The 18,132-nt window shown below is 45.7% G+C and overlaps 1 protein-coding gene across 1 annotated transcript in view; it reads right to left on the bottom strand.

The window, feature by feature from the left end:
• Nucleotides 1-6,173: 6,173 nt before the first annotated feature.
• The window catches only part of LOC117522079 (cAMP-specific 3',5'-cyclic phosphodiesterase 4B-like), a 76,459-nt gene continuing 64,500 nt past the window's right edge, over nt 6,174-18,132 (bottom strand). The window contains exon 7 of the mRNA XM_034183452.1: nt 6,174-7,304. Coding sequence (XP_034039343.1) covers nt 7,279-7,304 — 26 coding nt within the window. The 3' untranslated portion in view covers nt 6,174-7,278. The remainder of the gene's footprint in view (nt 7,305-18,132) is intronic.

The raw sequence follows: 18,132 nt of genomic DNA, 5'->3' as shown, positions 1-18,132 counted from the left end.
TTGTGTATACAGTCAGACCACTCAAAGCCAACAATTCCTCCAGAAATGTCAAGGTTCCATATGGCCTGCTTGACCATATGGCTAAGGCATGCACTGGTTGACCATTGTTTTTTAAACCAGGACCCAGTTTCATAAAACAGTCTAATCTTTTAGTCTATTAAACTTAGTCGACTACAGTTAGTCACCCAACATTAACCGCCTACTGTTTCACATGTAGACATGTAGATTAGTCGTCTTACATTAGTCAAGGATTTTCATGGCATAGTGCAATTGCGAGCGCCGTTGCCAAGAAACGCCTCCAATGCATGACACTTCCAGGCTGGTCGCTGTCATGAACTATCCAGCCTTTGTTTCATTATCTGGCTTTATTAACATTTACAGACACATACGAACTACAGAACGACATGCTTAGCTCTTAGCCTAGCAGTTCTTCATCTACACTTCATCACGTCTTTTTGTGCACACATAGCTGTTCAGTGTAACAGCGGCACCTGGTGCCTAATATGAGAACTGTCACAAACACATCATGACAGTCGTCTGCTGCAACCATGGCCAAAAGCGTAGGAAAATCTCTTTTAGGAGGTACATGAATGACGTAGGGGTGCTCTTAAGTGTTCCATCAAGTAGCGGTATGTGATAGCCGCCATTTTTGAAGTAAGACACTGAAGTTTTGTCGACTAAAATAAGATTAGCCTTCTCTGTACCAGGCTAAAAACTTTAATCAAGTATCGCAAAACTTTAGCCAACTAAGCGCTTTGTGCAACGACAAATGTCAAAAGATTAGTGGATTAAGTGAGTTTAGTTGACGAAACAAGATTAAACTGCTTTATGGAATCGGGTCCAGGTATTTCAAACGATTTCAAAAGATGTATGACCACTGATGCACAAAATATGCAAGAAACTAAGATGGAAAGTGTAAATGTGTGAAACAGTGTGCTTGACCAGTGCACTGATGATAAGTTACTATCCTCGTTTATATAAATTTATGCAATTTCTTGAATGTAAGAGCATTTTTCTGATTCTGACATGGCACACTTGTGTTAGCTGAGTGTTCTTAAAAAAAATAGCTGAAAGAAATTTGGGAGACATTTATGACAATGTACTTGCAAGAAGCCCAATGTCTCTAGAACCCCTATCTAAAGGGAGAGTGAGTGTGGCTAGGAGCATCTTCTTTGGGTTGAAAGGACATATGAGTAGTTTAACAAACAGGTCATTTCTTAAAAACCTGAAAATGGCTGTTTATTCTAATGAGTTATCACAGTATTAACAGGTTATTTTGGTGCCAACTCTAGTATAGTTTCAGGCTCCTGGTGACAGATATTAACTTGTTGAAACTATATATAATATGGACAGATGCCTGAAAAAAAAATCTATGAACCTGACAGGAGCTCAGAGACGTGAAGACACAAACCAGCAGCGCTGGAGAGCAGCGTGACATCTTTTAGAGCTGTGATGCTACAGAGTAGTAACAGATTGTGTAGTGAGATAGCAAAAAAAAAAAAAAAAAAAAAAAGGAAAACAATGCAGGACAGATCAGTGGAAAACATCAGATGTTGAACTTTTTAATTAGAAATTGTATAAGACAAGCAGGAAAAAAGGTCAGTTTAAAAGAAATGTGCAAAAACATCACTAAACCAATTGCAAAATCAGCTTAGATGTAAATGCATCGCTGTAGGTCATTTATACTCTTAGCCAGTGGTGAGCACAGATAACCAAAAAATTAACTTTGATAATACATAATCAGATAACTTAAAAGTTATCTTTGATAAAGACAAACCCATAAACCACCCAAAAATGTATCGGAAGTTACAGATAACCGATAAATTCCAGTATTGTCTCTGGTACACTTGCAACTACTAAAGCTGATTTTGAGTTTTAACACCACGATCGCTTTTGGAAGCATTAAAAGGGACAACAGACCCAAACAATGAGTCAGCACTTCTGTCTTTGAGCGTCCTGCCCCCTGCTGGAAGCTCCTGTTTACTACATGGCTTCCAGCACAGACGCAAGCTGAGGAGCGCTATGACGATCACCTCTCTGCTCAATCACAATGATGCTGTGAAGCAGTGGAGGTCTTGGAAAATAAAGCAATGCTGAGCTATGGTTTGGTGTATAAATAAAATTAGTACTGATAAAATAACTCCATTAATGTCAATTCTTGTCATTTGTACAAAGTTAAAATATAACATACCTTTTAATATTGAATAATGCACGAATTCTGAAGTTTTGTAACAAACAGACAGATCACAAAGGATTCTGGGTAAAATGTGCCTCGGCTAACACTGATTGGTTTGACTCATACATTATGTAAACCAACACGTTAATGTGAGGTGTGTCGTGTGTTTGGTATTTACAGATAAATGTGCTTTTGTAAAATGTTCCATTTTTTATTTGTAAAAAAAAAAAAAAAAAAAAAAAAAAAAAAAGGCATTTAAAAAAAAAAAACAAAAAAAAAAACAAAACAAAAAAGCCATGTAATTAGATAACTGTCAGATATAACGTGTCAAAAATAAATAATAGAACACTGTCGTGATCTACTGGTACCAGACGTTCAGTAAGCTGGGTTTACACTGTGCAAGTTTTGGCCCTTTTCAGATGATTTTTCATTTGTGCGAGAATTTTTTGGATCGCATAGAGTTTCAGGTTAATCGCGCGTCCTGCATTGTGTAGTATACACGGAGTAACGAGCTGCATTTAACATCTCATGACCACCTCCTGGTCGAATGAAAATCAAACCTGTTTGATATTATTCTGGTCAGCCGTCATGAGGGTATCCTGCTGCTGAAGAGCTACAAGCATCCAACCGCTCGCACTGTGCCTGTGCAAACACCGCAGACCTGTCTTGTAATGTTATTTTTTGTTGTTTTGTTTTTAAACTTTGATGTCTCCCATCGAGAGTTTTTGTAAATTAAGTTTGAAAAAAAGCTTACGTTTTGCTTCTGGAAACACAAGTCCGACGTGTGGTTTTTGAACGTACAATGTGTGTGAGAACACAAATCGTGCGCTCTGAACTTTTACACCGTGCGGTTCTGTGGTGCAGTTTGAACTGAAACAGAGTACAGTGATTAAAAATATCATACAGTGCCTGCCCAGCTTCAGGATATACTGCCATGAACACTACTAGCCAGTAGTAATTCCAGATAATCCGTTTCTGCTACATTTAAGATGCGTGGAATTTAACAAACGCAAACACAATAACATCTATAAACCCAGAGAATATATTCACAAGAGTTTTAAGCCCCTTTCACACTGGGGGTGCTCCTGGTTGCGCCGTGCGTCATTATGACGATGCCGCGTGGAAGCAACTCAGTGCCGAGACGATGCAGCTCGGCGCCACAACAGCGCGAGGGGCGCAAAGGAAGAAGCAAGTCGGGCGCTGAAAAATTAAATCTGTTTAATTTTTTTTGGTGCCCTGTGCTCGACGCAGAAAGGAAGTGGTTCCAGCGCAAGTCGGAGCAAAGAGGCGCAACACGGGGCAAAGAGGCATTACCCGGCGTGACTCGAAGCCAATTTATGATTCCTGCTGTGTTCCACTGTTCCCATGCAGGATTGTTTTTATACCGTGTACTTAATGCAGTAAAAACTACATGCTGAAGAAAAAAAATGGAGAATGATTGCCAGAAATATCCAGTAAAAAGTCCGGACATCTCTAGTCCACTCTTGGACGTTCGTTCACGCGCGCACATGTGAACAGTTAAAAGGAAAAAAAAAGTCTGGCTGCAGGCATTAGTTCCTTGTTCTCTGCTCAAACTCTCACATCACAATTTAAAAAAGGACAAAAAAGGACATAAGTCCTGAGACAGGAGATGTCAACATCAAGTAGTACACCAGACATCTCCACATTTGCTACCTGTAGCTATAGTTCAACTGATTTTAAATTTTAAAAATGTTTGTAGCTGTTTACTACGTTAACGGTCTAAAAATTATCGGATGAAAATTTATCGGAAGATAAATAGTCCGATAATGGTTTTTAAAGTTATCTAAAAAGTTAATCCGATAATGAAAACATTATCTTCGATAATTATCTGTTATCGGATTATCGGAACTGTGCCCACCACTGCTCTTAGCATAGGTAATATATTAGGTAACTCTTATTCATCGTGCATTTACATCTCCTTGGCTGGTGTCATCAAGTCCTGTGAGCCCGGGGGCCAACAAAAGCCTCTTTCTCTCACCATGACTGTTTAGACTATAGGCTTTAAAATGTGTAGGTAACCACTGTGTTTAGGGTAAATCCTTGACTACGGACGTTTTTAACCATCAAGGCCAGACACCTAATCTGTAAGATATCACCAGAAGATAGACAGATGAACAACTGAGTGTTTCCTACATACTTACTCCCCCCGTTTTAATTTTTGTTGCAGGGAGAATGGCAGACATCATCATATATAGTTATACTCTCAGATATGTCCTGAACAGTCCATACGAAGATGTCAAGAAAGTAAAGAAGCAGGTCACTTAGGGAGTTTTACAACAAAAAAAAAAGAAAAAAGACGAAGACAGACTGTAATGGCACAAACAGTGAAATAATGAGACGTAATGTAATGAATGTAATGAAGCTACAAAACAGGGAGAAATAAGTGCTTTTGATGCAGTTTCATCCAAGACAACTGACTCAATATGAAATAGACAACTTAAAAAAAAAATGAGGGCTGACACAGGTGTGGTCAATGGCAAGCCCCTGCCATGGAGATGAAAAAAACCCTAACCCTACCTCTCAAAACTGGTTTTGCAGTTAGATGTTCATACTGATTTGTGGTCTGGTGGTTGCATCTCAGAAGCACCTGTTTGGAACCCTTCCACAACTTGTAGAATGGACTATGGCCCATAGGCCTCTGCTCACCTTCCGGAGGCTGTTAATCTTACACATTCCCTCGCTGTGGGACTAATAAGAATATCTTGAATAAATTTTGAATTGGGGGCAGCATGGTGGCTTAGTGGTTAGCACTGTTGCCTCACAGCGAGAAGGTCGTGGGTTCAATTCCCATGGCCTTTCTGTGTGGAGTTTGCATGTTCTCCCCATGTTTGCGTGGGTTTCCACCGGGTGCTCCGGTTTCCTCCCACATCCAAAGACATGCGGGTTAGGTGGATTGGAATCTTTAAATTGTCCATAGGTGTGTGTGTGGGTGTGTCTGTGTTTGTTTGTCTGTTTGTTTGTCTGCAATAGACAGGCGTCCTGTTGTGGGTGTACCCCGCCTTGCGCTCGATGACTGCTGGGATAGGCTCCAGCCCCCTGCGACCCATAACTGGACTAAGTAGTAGAAGACAGATGAATGAATGAAATTTCGAACTAGATTACTATTTGAGTTAACCAGGATAACATCACTATGACACGCAAATTAAGTAAGATATTCAAAACTAAAACCGCTTCAAAGTAATCAAATATGTAAACAATTACTGATAATTCAGGCTTGTATGATAACAGACTAACTGTACATAACTCCGACTAGTGGTCTGAACCAGTCGCAAATTAGGTTCGTACCTATGAAAAAACTGAAAATATGACAAAAATGGTAGAATGCAGGAAGTGCTCTTAAATCATACTTACAAACAAATCTGTTAGCACAAGTGGTCCTTGAACAAAGCCCAATATGTGCCTGTGTGACCTACATCAAAGATATCTCCAATGACCCATTTTAGGTACAAAATTCATTTATAGCGGGGCATTTGTACAAGCATGCAATTGTGGGAATATTTAAGAGTAAACTCTAACCGCATTTAACTGTAAAAGGCAAAATAAAACCAATTTTGCGTCATATGACCCCTTTACAACACCCACTAAACCGTGGAATACTCTTTTGTGGTTTTATGAGCAAAAAGAAAACAGTTGCTCCATGGTTGTCTTCAGTGCTGACGAAGAGTAATGGGTCTTCTTCCACATCTTAAATGGGAGAAAGAGCTGGATAATGGAATAACAATATGGAAAGACATACTAGTACAACAACAGCACAAGTTTTACAGTGGAACAACTTTGAGGGACGTCAACAGAAGACACACGGATACAGTCTGTATTTCCATTCACGCCCAATTTTTTTTTCCTCTCTTCTTTACAAGTGATAGTTCACACCTCCTGTGTGAGTCATAAAAAAAAATCCAGGAGGGACAAAACTATTGTGCAGTGCTATGAAGTTCATAACTGCAAAGTCTTCCTTGTAAATCTCTCAAGTCCAAACAGTTTTTCACTTGGCTGTTTGTCAAAGAAATGGGTAAACAGTATAGAGGGGAGAGACACCACCATGACAAGAAAGGCTCAGAGAACAAACAAAAGCTACACAGTCAAACCTCTTAAGTTAGTCTATCTAAAAACACTGAGGAAATTAATGACCTAAAACAACTACTCAAACAACTTTTAGTCAACTCAGTTCATTCATGTTGCCAATCATTGCAACTGAATAAAATAAAGATGGTTGATTAGTGATTAATTAATCTGAATGCAGAAATTGAATTTCTATTGAAATTTATTGTGCACTCATTCATAAAAGCCTGACAACTATAATTAATGGTGACAAGACCACATTCACTCAGTATACGTTAACCCTCTTTCCATAATTTCAGATGTTCCCTGCAGCTCACACAACCCCTCTTCTATCTTTTGGGAGGGAAACACTTTCACATTTTTCTCAGCAGCAAACAACTACATAGTTATTGCAGGAACGAGCCATCAGACAACTACACTTTACCACCTGGGCCACAAAATTTTCTCATTTCCAACCCCATGCCATTTTCTTTTTCAGCATACCCCATGTACCCTCACATTCTACTTTGGTTAAAAAAGGAAGAAAAGGAAATGGGAAAAAAAAGAAGAGAAAAAGGCAGAGAAAACATAAAAAAAGTCATTTTAAAAAACTTTACATGGTTAAGAAAAAAAAGGCAGCTTTTACAGTATGGTTGCTTGAACATTTCTGCAAAATAAATACCCTTACAGAACAACCTATATATTTACGGTATAATGCTGTTGCAATTTACAAAATTTTACATTTTAAACCAGAAAATCCAACAGCATTTTTTTTTTTTTGCTAAATTAAAACTGTCATGCTGATTTAAAACCATTTCTGCATAACAGTTGTTAATTACTGTACATTAGAACTCATTCGATGACATTCCATTCCACTGCTCCTCCTGACTACCAGGACACACACACACACACACACACACACACACACACACACACACACACACACACACACACACACACACACACACATATATGGTCGGTTGACCATCGTCATCGATGATGTCAGTTCTGCTGATTTCTCTGGTGGGCCCTTCTGTGGCTGTTCAGGCCGATTCTTGATGCACAGACTCTAGAGCACAAAGGGCATTGGAATAGTTGAGAGTCAGGTCTAGGAATCCCTGCTTTTCGCCTACTCTTGGAGCTGGCGATACGGTCTCGTCATGCAGTCTCAAAGTTTGTATGGGCCCTCTCTACAAAGGACTATATACAACCCCTGGCAAAAATTGTGGAATCACCGGCCTCGGAGGATGTTCATTCAGTTGTTTAATTTTGTAGAAAAAAAGCAGATCACAGACATGACACAAAACGAAAGTCATTTCAATTGGCAACTTTCTGGCTTTAAGAAACACTATAAGAAATCAGGAAAAAAATTGTGGCAGTCAGTAACGGTTACTTTTTTAGACCAAGCAGAGGGAAAAAAATATGGAATCACTCAATTCTGAGGAAAAAATTATGGAATCATGAAAAACAAAAGAACGCTCCAACACATCACTAGTATTTTGTTGCACCACCTCTGGCTTTTATAACAGCTTGCAGTCTCTGAGGCATGGACTTAATGAGTGACAAACAGTACTCTTCATCAATCTGGCTCCAACTTTCTCTGATTGCTGTTGCCAGATCAGCTTTGCAGGTTGGAGCCTTGTCATGGACCATTTTCTTCAACTTCCACCAAAGATTTTCAATTGGATTAAGATCCGGACTATTTGCAGGCCATGACATTGACACTATGTGTCTTTTTGCAAGGAATGTTTTCACAGTTTTTGCTCTATGGCAAGATGCATTATCATCTTGAAAAATGATTTCATCATCCCCAAACATCCTTTCTGTTGTGTGGGCCGCTGAAGAGGAGGTACTGCTGGCCCACCACCACCAGAGGGCGCCCTGCTTGGAGTGCGGGCTCCAAGCACGAGAGGGCGCCAGATCCCGAAGAAGTGACAGCTGTCATTCTCTCCCTGCACCAGCTGTCACTCGTTTATCATCATCAACATCACACCATAAAAGCCGGACTGCAACTCCACCTCCTTGCCGAGAAATCGACTACCATTCCTGAGGTAATCCTTCTCTGCAGTATTTGGATTAATCCACGTTTTGATCTCTGTTTGCAGCCGTTTATTCCTGTGGGACAGTTTTGTTGGAGCGGCGTATTGTGGGAACCGCGACGTCTTCGCCTCCCACTCCCTCCAGATAAGTGACTGACAGGAGCTGCTTAAGTGTATGATTGGAGGTGGAGGTGCTCCCTCCCATCAGTGTTGGACTGTGTATTACTGAGTGTGCGGACTCACACTCACACATCCTGTTTTTGCTCTCTGCCAGCAGTACCAGGGTCTACAGCCGGGAACAGAGACCACCTGGGGACTCGGGACTTGGCGGCTCCGGTGTTCTTCAGGCCGTTGGTGGTGGAAGCCGTGTGGAGTACGGCTTCTCTCTCGTCGGGGGGGTCTCCTATCTTCGAGCCTGCCACACGTCACCTGGTGCTAATTGACTGTGCATATTTTCTGTATCTTTTCGTTGTGTAGTGTCACAACATTAAATTGTTACCTTTTGGTTTATTCATTGTCCGTTCATTTGCGCCCCCTGTTGTGGGTCCGTGCTACGACACCTTCCCAACAGGATTTCTCGGCCATCGTCATGGATTCCGAGGGGCGTCAACCCGAGCTTGAAAGGCCAATGGAAGAACCAGGAGCGCAGGCGTCAGCAGGAGGCGTGTTGAGTGAGCTGCAGCAGATCTTAACCGCCTTCACGGCTCGGTTAGATTTAGTGACCGAGCAGAATGTCCTCCTTAATCGGAGGGTGGAGGCTCTCACCGCCAGGGTGGAAGCGCACGATCAGGGCGCTGCTGCAGCCGCTCCTCTGGCTGGTCCTGGGCCTGTATCCAACGTTCCACTGGTCGTTCAACGAACCCCCCCACCGTCCCCTGAAGCATACATAAGCCCTCCGGAACCGTACGGGGGCTGTGTCGAGACGTGCGCGGACTTCCTCATGCAGTGTTCGCTCGTCTTTTCACAGCGCCCTGTCATGTACGCATCAGATGCTAGCCGGGTGGCTTATGTTATTAATTCGCTTCGAGGAGAGGCACGCGCATGGGCTACGGCGCTTTGGGAGCAGAATTCACGGCTCCTAACGTCTTATACTGGGTTTGTATGGGAGTTCAAACAAGTGTTTGATCATCCGAACAGAGGCGAGACCGCTTCGAACGTGCTGCTGTCGATGAGACAGGGGCGCCGTAGCGCAGCCGAGTATGCAGTCGACTTCCGCATCGCGGCAGCGAGGTCCGGCTGGAATAACGTTGCGCTCCGCGCCGCCTTTGTAAATGGACTGTCACCGGTCCTTAAGGAGCACCTACTGGCTAAGGAGGAACCGCGGGATTTTGACGGGCTTATTGATTTAGTTATACGCTTAGACAACCGTTTAAACGAGCATCGTCGGGAGCAGGCCGGGGGGCGTGACCGGGCACGAGCCGTCCCTCCTCCTTCCGGTTCCGACAAAGTGACGTCGTCCCCACGCTTCACTGCCAGAGAGCTCCGTGTGGCTACAGCTCCCCCTGCTGAGGAGGCTATGGACACGAGCAGGGCCAAAGTAAAAACAAACATCAGACAAAGGAGACTGGCCCGCGGGGAGTGTTTTATCTGCGGCTCATGTGAGCACATGCAGAGGGACTGCCCTAAACGGTCAAACTAAAATGCCCGTCCTTAGAAACTGGGCTAAGGGTGGGCCATAATACGCACGCGGGAAAACCCCGCAAATCTGCACGAATCCCAGTAACAATCCTGAGTGGGGATTTAACCCTTCATGCCCCAGCACTATTAGACACAGGGTCGGAAGGAAGTAGGGCTCCCCCTGGTGGCTCTGCCGGCACCATTGCAGGTGCGAGTACTAGACGGCACCCTGCTTCCATTAATCACACATCAGACTCAACCAGTGACTTTGGTTGTGTCTGGGAATCACAGGGAGGAGATAGTGTTCCATGTCACACCATCTACCTCCCGAGTGATTTTGGGCTTTCCATGGATGGTGAAGCACAATCCCCGGATTGATTGGCCGTCTGGGGTTGGGACGCAGTGGAGCGAAACCTGCCACCGGGAGTGCTTAGGATCCTCGGTTCCTCCCGGCACTACGGCTAATGAGGAGGTCAAAGTCCCCCCCAATCTATCGGCGGTGCCAAAGGAGTACCATGATCTTGCTGACGTTTTCAGCAAAGATCTGGCGCTCACTCTTCCCCCGCACCGACCGTATGATTGTGCCATCGATTTGGTCCCGGGCGCTGAGTACCCGTCCAGTAGACTGTACAACCTCTCACGTCCGGAACGCGAATCAATGGAGACCTACATCCGGGACTCCTTAGCTGCCGGGCTGATCCGAAACTCCACCTCCCCGATGGGTGCTGGTTTCTTTTTTGTGGGCAAGAAAGACGGCGGACTCCGTCCATGCATTGATTACAGAGGGCTGAACGAGATCACGGTTCGCAACCGATACCCGTTGCCCCTGTTGGATTCTGTGTTTACGCCCCTGCATGGAGCCCAAATTTTCACTAAATTGGATCTTAGAAACGCTTACCACCTGGTTCGGATCCGGGAGGGAGACGAATGGAAGACGGCGTTTAACACCCCGTTAGGTCATTTTGAGTACCTGGTCATGCCGTTCGGCCTCACCAACGCCCCCGCGACGTTCCAAGCTTTGGTAAACGACGTCTTGCGGGACTTCCTGCATCGGTTCATCTTCGTATATCTGGACGATATACTCATCTTCTCCCCGGACTCTGAGACCCATGTCCAGCATGTACGTCAGGTCCTACAGCAGTTGTTGGAGAATCGGCTGTTTGTGAAGGGTGAGAAGTGCGAGTTCCACCGCACTTCTTTGTCCTTCCTGGGGTTCATAATCTCCTCCAACTCCGTCGCCCCTGATCGGCCAAGGTTGCGGCGGTGAGAGATTGGCCCCAACCGATAAGCCGCAGGAAACTACAGCAGTTCCTCGGCTTTGCAAATTTCTATAGGAGGTTCATCAAGGGTTACAGTCAGGTAGTTAGTCCCCTGACTGCCCTGACCTCCACCAAAGTCCCCTTCACCTGGTCGGATCGGTGCGAAGCCGCGTTCCAGGAGTTGAAACGCCGGTTCTAGACTGCACCTGTTCTGGTGCAGCCTGATCCTGATCGCCAGTACGTAGTTGAAGTTGACGCCTCTGACTCAGGGATAGGAGCCATGCTGTCCCAGAGCGTGGAGGCTGATAAAGTTCTCCATCCTTGTGCCTTTTATTCCCGCAGGTTGACCCCAGCTGAACGGAACTATGACGTCGGCAATCGGGAAGTCCTCGCGGTGAAGGAGGCTCTTGAAGAGTGGAGACACCTGCTGGAGGGGGCGTCGTTGCCCTTCACGGTTTTCACGGACCATCAGAACCTGGAGTACATCTGGACCGCCAAGCGGCTGAACCCCAGGCAAGCCCGCTGGTCTCTGTTCTTCGGGCGCTTTGACTTCCAGATCACGTACCGCCCCGGCACCAAGAACCAAAAACCAGATGCATTGTCCTGGGTGCATGAAGAAGAAGCCAAAGCGGAGCTGTCGAACCCCACCGAGACCATCATCCCCGAGTCCACTGTCGTGGCCACCCTCACCTGGGACGTGGAGTAGACCGTCCGGGAGGCCCTGACAAGAACCCGGACCCGGGGACTGGCACCAAGAACAGACTATACGTCCCACCAGAGGCAAGAGCTGCCGTCTTGGACTTCTGTCACGGGTCCAAGTTGTCCTGTCATCCCGGAGTGCGCAGGACAGTGGCAGTAGTCCAGCAGCGCTTCTGGTGGGCGTCCCTGGAAACCGACGTCCGGGACTACGTCCAGGCCTGTACCATCTGCGCCAGGGGTAAGGCGGACCATCGGAGGATGACGGGACTCCTCCATCCCCTGCCAGTGCCTCATCGCCCCTGGTCTCACATCGGCCTGGACTTCGTCACGGGCCTCCCGCCGTCCCAGGGCAACACCGTGATTCTCACGATAGTGGACCGGTTCTCCAAGGCGGCCCACTTCGTGGCCCTCCCGAAGCTCCCGACGGCCCAGGAGACGGCAGACCTCCTGGTCCACCACGTCATGCGGCTGCATGGGATACCGTCGGACGTCGTCTCGGATCGGGGTCCCCAGTTCTCTTCAAAGGTGTGGAAGAGTTTCTGTAAGGAGCTGGGGGCCACCGTAAGTCTCTCGTCCGGGTACCACCCCTAGACCAACGGCCAGGCAGAGCGGGCTAACCAGGAGTTAGAGCAAGCCCTCCGATGTGTCACCTCCGCGCATCCGGCGGCCTGGAGTCACCATCTGGCCTGGATCGAGTATGCCCACAACACCCAAGTTTCGTCTGCTACCGGCCTCTCCCCTTTTGAGGCATGTTTGGGGTACCAGCCCCCATTGTTCCCGTTGGTGGAGGGAGAGGTCGGTGTGCCCTCGGTCCAGGCCCACCTCAGGAGGTGCCGCCGGGTGTGGCGGGCCGCCCGCTCTGCATTGGTAAAGGCCCGGACGAGGGCTAAGGCCCATGCGGACCGCCGGCGTTCCCCGGCCCCCACATACCAGCCTGGGCAGGAGGTGTGGCTTTCGACCAAGGACGTCCCTCTGTGTGTCGACTCCCCTAAATTGAAAGACAGATTCATCGGACCATTCAAGATCCTCAAGATCATCAACCCGGCCGCAGTGAAGCTTCGACTCCCGGCTTCACTGTGGATTCACCCCGTCTTTCATGTTTCCCGTCTCAAGCCACACCACACCTCGCCCCTCTGTACTCCGGGACCGACGCCGCCTCCTGCCCGGCTCATCGACGGGGAGCCTGCCTGGACAGTCCGCAGGCTCCTGGACGTCCGTTGTAAGGGCCGGGGTTTCCAATATCTGGTGGACTGGGAGGGGTATGGACCTGAGGAACGCTCCTGGGTGAAGAGGAGCTTCATCCTGGACCCGGCCCTCCTGGCCGAATTCTACGCACGACATCCGGACAAGCCTGGTCGGACGCCAGGAGGCGCCCGTTGAGGGGGGGGTCCTGTTGTGTGGGCCGCTGAAGAGGAGGTACTGCTGGCCCACCACCACCAGAGGGCGCCCTGCTTGGAGTGCGGGCTCCAAGCACGAGAGGGCGCCAGATCCCGAAGAAGTGACAGCTGTCATTCTCTCCCTGCACCAGCTGTCACTCGTTTATCATCATCAACATCACACCATAAAAGCCGGACTGCAACTCCACCTCCTTGCCGAGAAATCGACTACCATTCCTGAGGTAATCCTTCTCTGCAGTATTTGGATTAATCCACGTTTTGATCTCTGTTTGCAGCCGTTTATTCCTGTGGGACAGTTTTGTTGGAGCGGCGTATTGTGGGAACCGCGACGTCTTCGCCTCCCACTCCCTCCAGATAAGTGACTGACAGGAGCTGCTTAAGTGTATGATTGGAGATGGAGGTGCTCCCTCCCATCAGTGTTGGACTGTGTATTACTGAGTGTGCGGACTCACACTCACACATCCTGTTTTTGCTCTCTGCCAGCAGTACCAGGGTCGACAGCCGGGAACAGAGGCCACCTGGGGACTCGGGACTTGGCGGCTCCGGTGTTCTTCAGGCCGTTGGTGGTAGAAGCCGTGTGGAGTACGGCTTCTCTCTCGTCGGGGGGGTCTCCTATCTTCGAGCCTGCCACACGTCACCTGGTGCTAATTGACTGTGCATATTTTCTGTATCTTTTCGTTGTGTAGTGTCACAACATTAAATTGTTACCTTTTGGTTTATTCATTGTCCGTTCATTTGCGCCCCCTGTTGTGGGTCCGTGCTACGACACCTTCCCAACACTTTCAATTGATGGGATAAGAAAAGTGTCCAAAATATCAACGTAAACTTGTGCATTTATTGATGATGTAATGACAGCCATCTCCCCAGTGCCTTTACCTGACATGCAGCCCCATATCATCAATGACTGTGGACATTTACATGTTCTCTTCAGGCAGTCATCTTTATAAATCTCAAGGGCACCAAACAAAAGTTCCAGCATCATCACCTTGCCCAATGCAGATTCGAGATTCATCACTGAATATGACTTTCATCCAGTCATCCACAGTCCACGATTGCTTTTCCTTAGCCCATTGTAACCTTGTTTTTTTCTGTTTAGGTGTTAATGATGGCTTTCGTTTAGCTTTTCTGTATGTAAATCCCATTTTCTTTAGGCGGTTTCTTACAGTTCGGTCACAGATGTTGACTCCAGTTTCCTCCCATTCGTTCCTCATTTGTTTTGTTGTGCATTTTCGATTTTTGAGACATATTGCTTTAAGTTTTCTGTCTTGACGCTTTGATGTCTTCCTTGGTCTACCAGTATGTTTGCCTTTAACAACCTTCCCATGTTGTTTGTATTTGGTCCAGAGTTTAGACACAGCTGACTGTGAACAACCAACATCTTTTGCAACAATCCGTGATGATTTACCCTCTTTTAAGAGCTTGATAATCTTCTTCTTCTTTGTTTCAATTGACATCTCTCGTGTTGGAGCCATGATTCATGTCAGTCCACTTGGTGCAACAGCTCTCCAAGGTGTGATCACTCTTTTTTAGATGCAGACTAACGAGCAGATCTGATTTGATGCAGGTGTTAGTTTTGGGGATGAAAATTTACAGGGTGATTCCATAATTTATTCCTCAGAATTGAGTGAGTCCATATTTTTTTCCTCTGCTTAGTCTAAAAAAGTAACCGTTACTGACTGCCACAATTATTTTTCCTGATTTCTTATAGTGTTTCTTAAAGCCAGAAAGTTGCCATTTGAAATGACTTTAGTTTTGTGTCATGTCTGTGATCTGCTTTTTTTCTACAAAATTAAACAACTGAATGAATATCCTCCGAGGCCGGTGATTCCATAATTATTGCCAGGGGTTGTATGAGACTGCTTTAATTGGAAAATACTCAGAAAACCCCACATTTCTGTTTGGTCCACCATTCTTCCTAAAAATGACTGGAAATGCCTGTTTTAACCTTTGACTCCAATGACATGATCTCTTCCTGTATTTCAGTAGGTCAGAAAAAAGTTTAACTGAAGAGATACACTAAGAATTGGCCGAATACCTATGTTTCACTTTATACTGACATGATGCAGAAGGAAAATGGTTATGTTGGAAATAATTGACCCTTGATTGGAGTAAGCCGCTATGGAATCTGAATGAATGAATGAATGAACAAAACAGGTTATGTCAGATACCTGTTTATAGAATGTACTACCCTCAGAAGTACCCGCCTTCTTAAGGAGTGGTCAAGTGGGTAGTGGAATTGTGAATTCACTCACATCCTCCAAAAACAAGAAGGTGAAACACAGTAGCTGGCACAAATGCCCAGTAAGACGATGAATGCATGAGCAGCAAAATGCTGAGCCGCAGGAGTGATGTGGCAGTAGCAGTGTACACATGCAGAGGCGGTGTTGGGAAATTGTTGCACCTCAAATAACCTGCCCAATTTAGAGGAAGTGATTTAATGGAATCGTGTAAATGGTGTGTTTTATTAGACGTTTTGTGGAAATTTTTTCAATGAGGCAGCTTGTGTATACAGAACATGCAGAAAGTGTTCACAGTGCTTATTTACATACTAGTGATGTGTTGGAGCGTTCTTTTGTTTTTCATGATTCCATAATTTATTCCTCAGAATTGAGTGAGTCCATATTTTTTTCCCTCTGCTTGGTCTAAAAAGTAACCGTTACTGACTGCCACAATTTTTTTTCTTGATTTCTTATAGTGTTTCTTAAAGCCAGAAAGTTGCCATTTGAAATGACTTTAGTTTTGTGTCATGTCTGTGATCTGCTTTTTTCTACAAAATTAAACAACTGAATGAACATCCTCTGGGGCCGGTAATTCCATAATTTTTGCCAGGGGTTGTATATATATATATATATATATATATATTGGGATGGTATCGAGAACCGGTTCTTTTCAAGTATTGTTAAGAAATGATTCTAGCCACGGATATCAACAGCCTTTTTGCTTAACGATTCCCTTATCGGTCCTTCAGAGCAGCCGTTGTTTTTGAGGGTGTTTGTCAGGAAAATGATCATTCCTCTACGTTGATTACAGACTCTGTAGTGGCTCTGTAATCAACCGTTTCTGCAGCGGGACACCACTTTGAAGCATGAACCAATGAAACAATGCTTGATCAACTGGCTCATGGTTCTTTGATTCGCTGCTTTTCAGAAATGGCAAGTCCGCTTCTTAACTCCTCTCAAAGCCATTAAAATATCATGAGTCACTTTTGTGTCTGTCTGTCTCTTGCTTGCCTCTACTGGTGGTTGGCTCTCACTGCGGTATTGTATCACTTCCTGTTCCGGAGCACAGCGGTGTTTTGCTGTATCTGTTAGCTGTTTAATCTGCGCAATTAGATTGATCTAGTTACCTAGATAACGATTTGTTTCACAGTGTAGTCTTCACGTGCCTTAACTAAAGCACTCCCTCTGCTGAATCACCTCTAAATTATTTACACATTATTCACTTTGTGTGTTTTTAGGAATCCGCTAGCTTAGCGCAGCTACTAGCTCTTAGCCGGTTTAGCATGGCGGCTTCTCCTGTCTGTCCCGCACGTTTCTGCTCTGGGTGTGAAATGTTTAGTTATTCCTCGGCCTCCTTTAGCAGTAATGGTACTTGTAATAAGTGTAGCTTATTCGTAGCTTTGGAGGCCAGGCTGGGCGAATTGGAGACTCGGCTCCACACCGTGGAAAAGTCTACAGCTAGCCAGGCCCCTGTAGTCGGTGCGGACCAAGGTAGCTTAGCCGCTGTTAGTTTCCCTCTGGCAGATCCCGAGCAGCCGGGAAAGCAGGCCGACTGGGTGACTGTGAGGAGGAAGCGTAGCCCTAAACAGAAGCCCCGTGTACACCGCCAACCCGTTCACATTTCTAACCGTTTTTCCCCACTCGGCGACACACCTGCCGAGGATCAAACTCTGGTTATTGGCGACTCTGTTTTGAGAAATGTGAAGTTAGCGACACCAGCAACCATAGTCAATTGTCTTCCGGGGGCCAGAGCAGGCGACATTGAAGGAAATTTGAAACTGCTGGCTAAGGCTAAGCGTAAATTTGGTAAGACTGTAATTCACGTCGGCAGTAATGACACCCGGTTACGCCAATCGGAGGTCACTAAAATTAACATTGAATTGGTGTGTAACTTTGCAAAAACAATGTCGGACTCTGTAGTTTTCTCTGGGCCCCTCCCCAATCGGACCGGGAGTGACATGTTTAGCCGCATGTTCTCCTTGAATTGCTGGCTGTCTGAGTGGTGTCCAAAAAATGAGGTGGGCTTCATAGATAATTGGCAAAGCTTCTGGGGAAAACCTGGTCTTGTTAGGAGAGACGGCATCCATCCCACTTTGGATGGAGCAGCTCTCATTTCTAGAAATCTGGCCAATTTTCTTAAATCCTCCAAACCGTGACTATCCAGGGTTGGGACCAGGAAGCAGAGTTGTAGTCTTACACACCTCTCTGCAGCTTCTCTCCCCCTGCCATCCCCTCATTACCCCATCCCCGTAGAGACGGTGCCTGCTCCCAGACCACCAATAACCAGCAAAAATCTATTTAAGCATAAAAATTCAAAAAGAAAAAATAATATAGCACCTTCAACTGCACCACAGACTAAAACAGTTAAATGTGGTCTATTAAACATTAGGTCTCTCTCTTCTAAGTCCCTGTTAGTAAATGATATAATAATTGATCAACATATTGATTTATTCTGCCTAACAGAAACCTGGTTACAGCAGGATGAATATGTTAGTTTAAATGAGTCAACACCCCCGAGTCACACTAACTGCCAGAACACTCGTAGCACGGGCCGAGGCGGAGGATTAGCAGCAATCTTCCATTCCAGCTTATTAATTAATCAAAAACCCAGACAGAGCTTTAATTCATTTGAAAGCTTGACTCTTAGTCTTGTCCATCCAAATTGGA

This window comes from Thalassophryne amazonica, chromosome 12 (genome assembly GCF_902500255.1).
Source record: "Thalassophryne amazonica chromosome 12, fThaAma1.1, whole genome shotgun sequence".
Classification (NCBI taxonomy): domain Eukaryota; kingdom Metazoa; phylum Chordata; class Actinopteri; order Batrachoidiformes; family Batrachoididae; genus Thalassophryne; species Thalassophryne amazonica.
This window is presented reverse-complemented; position numbering and strand designations above follow the sequence as displayed.